General features: G+C 30.1%; 1 protein-coding gene across 1 annotated transcript in view; it reads left to right on the top strand.

Annotated features, from left to right (window-relative positions):
• Positions 1 to 3,403: 3,403 nt before the first annotated feature.
• LOC107494177 (protein DETOXIFICATION 21-like) overlaps positions 3,404 to 4,754 on the top strand; it is a 12,499-nt gene continuing 11,148 nt past the window's right edge. The window contains 2 exon segments of the mRNA XM_052251381.1: positions 3,404 to 3,613; positions 4,515 to 4,754. The exon segment at positions 4,515 to 4,754 is cut by the window's right edge and continues 3 nt beyond it. Coding sequence (XP_052107341.1) covers positions 3,428 to 3,613; positions 4,515 to 4,754 — 426 coding nt within the window. The 5' untranslated portion in view covers positions 3,404 to 3,427.

The following is a 4,754-nucleotide window of genomic DNA, read 5'->3' as shown; positions in this document are numbered from 1 at the left end:
GTAGTTTCACTGGCTATTTAAGATGCTAAGCTATTTCATTATCATGTACTTTATTTCATGTATTAATCCTAACACATATACTCTAATTGCTTGCTTGTTGACAGAGAATATAAAACTTTGTATGTGCTATATATGTTGTTCTGTTGACATATGGTATACAAAGTGTCGTTAGTTCCATTTTTTAATTAATGACAATGATTATTTGTTGTAGGATCCAAGAACAAAGAACATTGAGGATGTATTGATTCTTTCCGGAGATCACTTGTACAGAATGAACTACATGGATTTAATTCAAGTAAGTCATCATCACCATCATTGTATCTAAGATTTCAACTCCAAATTTAATTTGCATTTTAAAAAATTAAAATGACTTCATATTCTTTCTACACTTCAGGTTCACCGGGAGAACAAAGCTGAATTAGGAATTGACTGTAAAAAGAGGTGTGGGTGAAAGGTTGGTTTTTTTTGTTAGAGACACTATTGACATGTTTATGTAGTAGTTGATAATTTTATTCTTGATGAATGATGATCTCTTTGAAGTAGTATAGATGATGTTCTTCTCTGATCATGTAGTTTACTTGTTTTGGCTCTGACTTAGAGAGAATTTTGATTTTTTCAAAGATGCTGCCACCAATGTATCTCTGGCAGTTTCAAGGCAAGACATGGTAACACAAATGATAAATATATTATTTTATTTTTCAGTTAATTTTGTTATTTTTGTCACAAGTTTAGATTCAATAAAGGAAAAATATTAAGATTTATAGTATTAAACAAATTCAAAAAAGGCCAAAAAAAACGTATCTTTAAAATTAAATAAAACATCAGCGTTTTTTAAAAGGAAAATCCAATTTTTTTAAATTTGTATTGAAATTAGCGGCGGTTGTAAAACTGCCGCCAAATAGTCGCAAACTTTAAAAAATGTGTTAAATAGCGGCGGTTTGTAACCGCCAGTAAACATACGCGAAATCGTTGAACTTGTATTTAGCAGCAGTTTTTTAACTGAATGCCGCAAAATATTGATTTAGCGGCGGTTATACCAGCAGTTGTTAGAAACTGCCGCAAAACCTAATTCCGGCGCCAATATCCAGGGCGTTTTCGTTAGCCGCCGGCATTTAATTTTGCGGCGATTTAAAACCGCTGCTAATCATAAAAAACACTGCCGCAAAGTAGCGCCTCTATTGTAGTGTGAGTGCTAGCTAAAAGGACTGTGACATCACTGGGTAAAGGAAAAGATTGCCCATTCAATGCCTCAAACTAATGTTTCTCCACAGTGATCAGCAAATAAAACCCACTCTCTAGTTTTATTATGATCTTGTGTTATTCTCATTTTCATTGCATTATGTTATTGTCTTCAACTTGCTAAATTCCATTGTATAATAGGTATATCTTTCACTCTATATTTTCTTATGTTAGTAATTGGTATTTGATAACTGCAGAATATGAATTCTATATTTTGGTTTCCTGAAATTGTTGATTTCCATTGTTGTTTGATGCACTGCTTACATTGTTGTTGCAATTCTTGATTCCTTTCGTGCTGTTAATTGTCTTTCAACTTCCTGAGCTTCACAGAGGTAAGGGAAGATTGCTCAGGATTCGAATTATACAAAAGCGTTATGGTTTATGCACAACTTGTTATAGGTCCTGTTGGTAGTGGCAAAGTAATTTAGTGTATCATCTCATTTGTGTATTTCTTGTCCATAGTGAATTGTTGATAAATAATGCTGGGATTGGTTTGGGTGATAAATATCCTATTGGTAATAAAGTTCAGGCTGTTTGGAGTGAAGATGGGGAATGCTATATTCAGTAATTAATTTCTTTTTCTTTGTCCATTTATTCCACAATTAATATGATGATCATATATATTTTAGTATTTCAACTCAATTTGTAATTTTACTATTTTAGTTTAGTTAATTTCTATTTACACTCTTTTTGTGAACCTTTAGAAGAATTTTTTTTGTCTATACTTTTTAGAAGTGCAAGTATTTTTGCAGCAGTCCCGCCGAAAATGAACAAGAGAATAATCACTAATACAATTGTTAAGGTCAAGAGTTTTTTTGATGATGATAAAGATCAGCATGAAAAAGATGTGTTCGAGAAGAATCTGAAGGCGCTTGAGAACATTTTTTAGTCATTATGCCAAGATTGGAAGATTAACGATTTTCTGCTTGTTAAGCTCTTTTCGGATACAGAATGCAAACTTTACATTATTTTAATTGATATATGATATAAGTTTTATGTGACTTAAAATTATCTTATGTTATATTTTAATTGTTAATTGCTTCTTAAGATTATGTCCTTAAATTGTGTAAGGATAATTTTTATTATTTAAAGAAATTATTTAGTATAATTATGTGTTTAATTTTATTTTATAATTTAACTCATTTAATTAAAAATATAAATAAGGAAAAGTGTAGCTTATTTTGGTAACAATTAGTGTTGAAAAATGTAACCTTTAATCCTGAACAGCATCACTTAAAAAGCGCACCTTATTCTCAAAGGCCAGAAGCGTAGTCTTTGATATACAAAAAAGCGTAGCCTTTGAGAATAGACAACGCTGGTATAAACATCCCACAAAAGCGTTTTCGAATCCTAAAAAGCATAACCTTTGTCTAAGGCATCATTTTTTTATTTTTGACTACACTTTTTAAGTGTACTTGAATTAATATTTTTTTGTAGTGTACTTTTTTTTTTTCACTTAAGAATCAAATTTTACTTAATTGTTCGAGAATAAAATACAAAAAATATCAAGGTCGGAAAGCAAGGTTAGAGATGATATGTCTAGTAAAATATTTCACTAGGCATGGAAGTGAAGTTGAATAATATACCTAGTTATCCAATCTGTCGATTCCATATACATGTATGAGATCTCAAACTCTTAAATAGGAGGATTTTTTGAATACTCTTGGAAGGAATTTTTTCTTTATTGATTGTTGTTTAAGAATAGAACACTTGCTAAATTAGTAGTATATGATGACAATGTCATATATATATTCAAAGGAAAATTATTAAAGATCCCATCACTTCTCATGTATTCGTGAGACTCGGGTGCAATAATATATTCTAATTGTTTGATTTCCTTAGGCTTTTTATTTGCCCCATTGGCACCAATTAGAAAATGACACCACAATTCTAATTCCTAATTAATCTACACATATTTAGCTAGAACCCCCACAAATATCTCATCACACTTCTATTCAAACTCTTGAACATTCCTTGTTATATATTTTATCATCATTCTTCAACTAAGACAACAATCCATATTTTGCCATTACCGAAATCTTAAATGGGGTTTTTCATTGATTATCCTAAACTCTTGCTTAACTGGTTAACCCCCACAATTAAGTACAAGAATATCAGATCCATTATTAGCAATAATAATAATGATAATCCCCAAGAAGACGAAGAAGAGGAGGAGGAATTGACATTAATGAAGAAGACATGGAAGGAGAGCAAGGCAATGTGGGTTGTGGCATTCCCAGCCATATTCACAAGATTTTCAACGTTTGGGATCAATATAATTAGCCAAGCATTTATTGGTCATGTTGGATCAAAGGAACTAGCTGCCTTTGCACTTGTATTCACTATTGTCGTTAGGTTTGCCAATGGCATTCTGGTAAATATTCACAAAATTTCCACTCTTCATTCCTTTTTTCTTTTTCTTTTTTTTTATCAATATAATGGATTTAATTAACTTTCAGCTATAGTAATTAGAATCTCAATTTAACTCTTAAAATCTTCGAATATTACAATTTTAAATGAGTTTATCGATTTTACGAAATTTGTACTAAATCTGACAATTTTATAATTTAAATTTTATTAAAATTTTACGTTTTATATTTTTAATTTATTTTTTTAATTTTACGTAAAATTTCGATTTTCTCTACCTTGCTTTCAGCTAGCTATCATTAATTTAAACCCTGTTACTGGAATGCAAAACGAAAAGGAAATTTTATGTAGTTTTTTTTTTTAATCAATAGTAGTTAACAATCACATTTTAATTCTCTTGTAACTCTTTTTTGTTTTTATACCATACAATATTTATATTTGAACTTAATGTTTATCACTAGATTTTGTTTTATTAAAAATCACTTTATTAGTTCAAGTAAACTTTTTTTTTTATAATTCGGGCGGGTGTGTATATAAATTTGAGCTTTAAACCGTAACTCAAATGACATATATTCCCTTCTCCAAATGAGAGATTTTGAATTTGAGTTTCCCTAATATAACTTGACCAAAAATAAAAAAGAAGAACCCATAAATTTATTGTAAAATTCACTAAAAATGAGTTTTTATTGAGTTTGAATTTTAAATATTTTTTTATTTGAGTTTCAAATATTCTTAATTTTAAAAGTTTTATATATTTTTCTGTATTGATTATTAAATGTTGTCTACAATGTTGATTCTCAAAACTTTTTTTAATAAAATGATATTTATTTGTAAATATAATAATTAAAGTTATTGAATTATTTGATATATTTTAACTAATAAATAGTGTTGGATATGTGAATTGATAGTTAGGAATGGCGAGTGCACTGTCAACACTTTGTGGACAAGCATACGGTGCAAAACAATACAGCAGAATGGGGCTCTTTCTGCAAAAATCATGGATACTCCTCTTTTTAACAGCACTCATACTTGTTCCCATCTTCATCTTCACCACCCCAATCTTGATTCTCTTGCGCCAAGACCAAATCATTGCGCGACTAGCCGGCACCATTTCGCTCTGCTCAATCCCCGTCGTGTTCGCCTTCATT

Source organism: Arachis duranensis, chromosome 6 (assembly GCF_000817695.3).
Source record: "Arachis duranensis cultivar V14167 chromosome 6, aradu.V14167.gnm2.J7QH, whole genome shotgun sequence".
In the NCBI taxonomy this organism is placed as follows: domain Eukaryota; kingdom Viridiplantae; phylum Streptophyta; class Magnoliopsida; order Fabales; family Fabaceae; genus Arachis; species Arachis duranensis.
The sequence above is the reverse complement of the archived record's forward strand: the minus strand, read 5'-3'. Positions and strand labels throughout refer to the sequence as shown.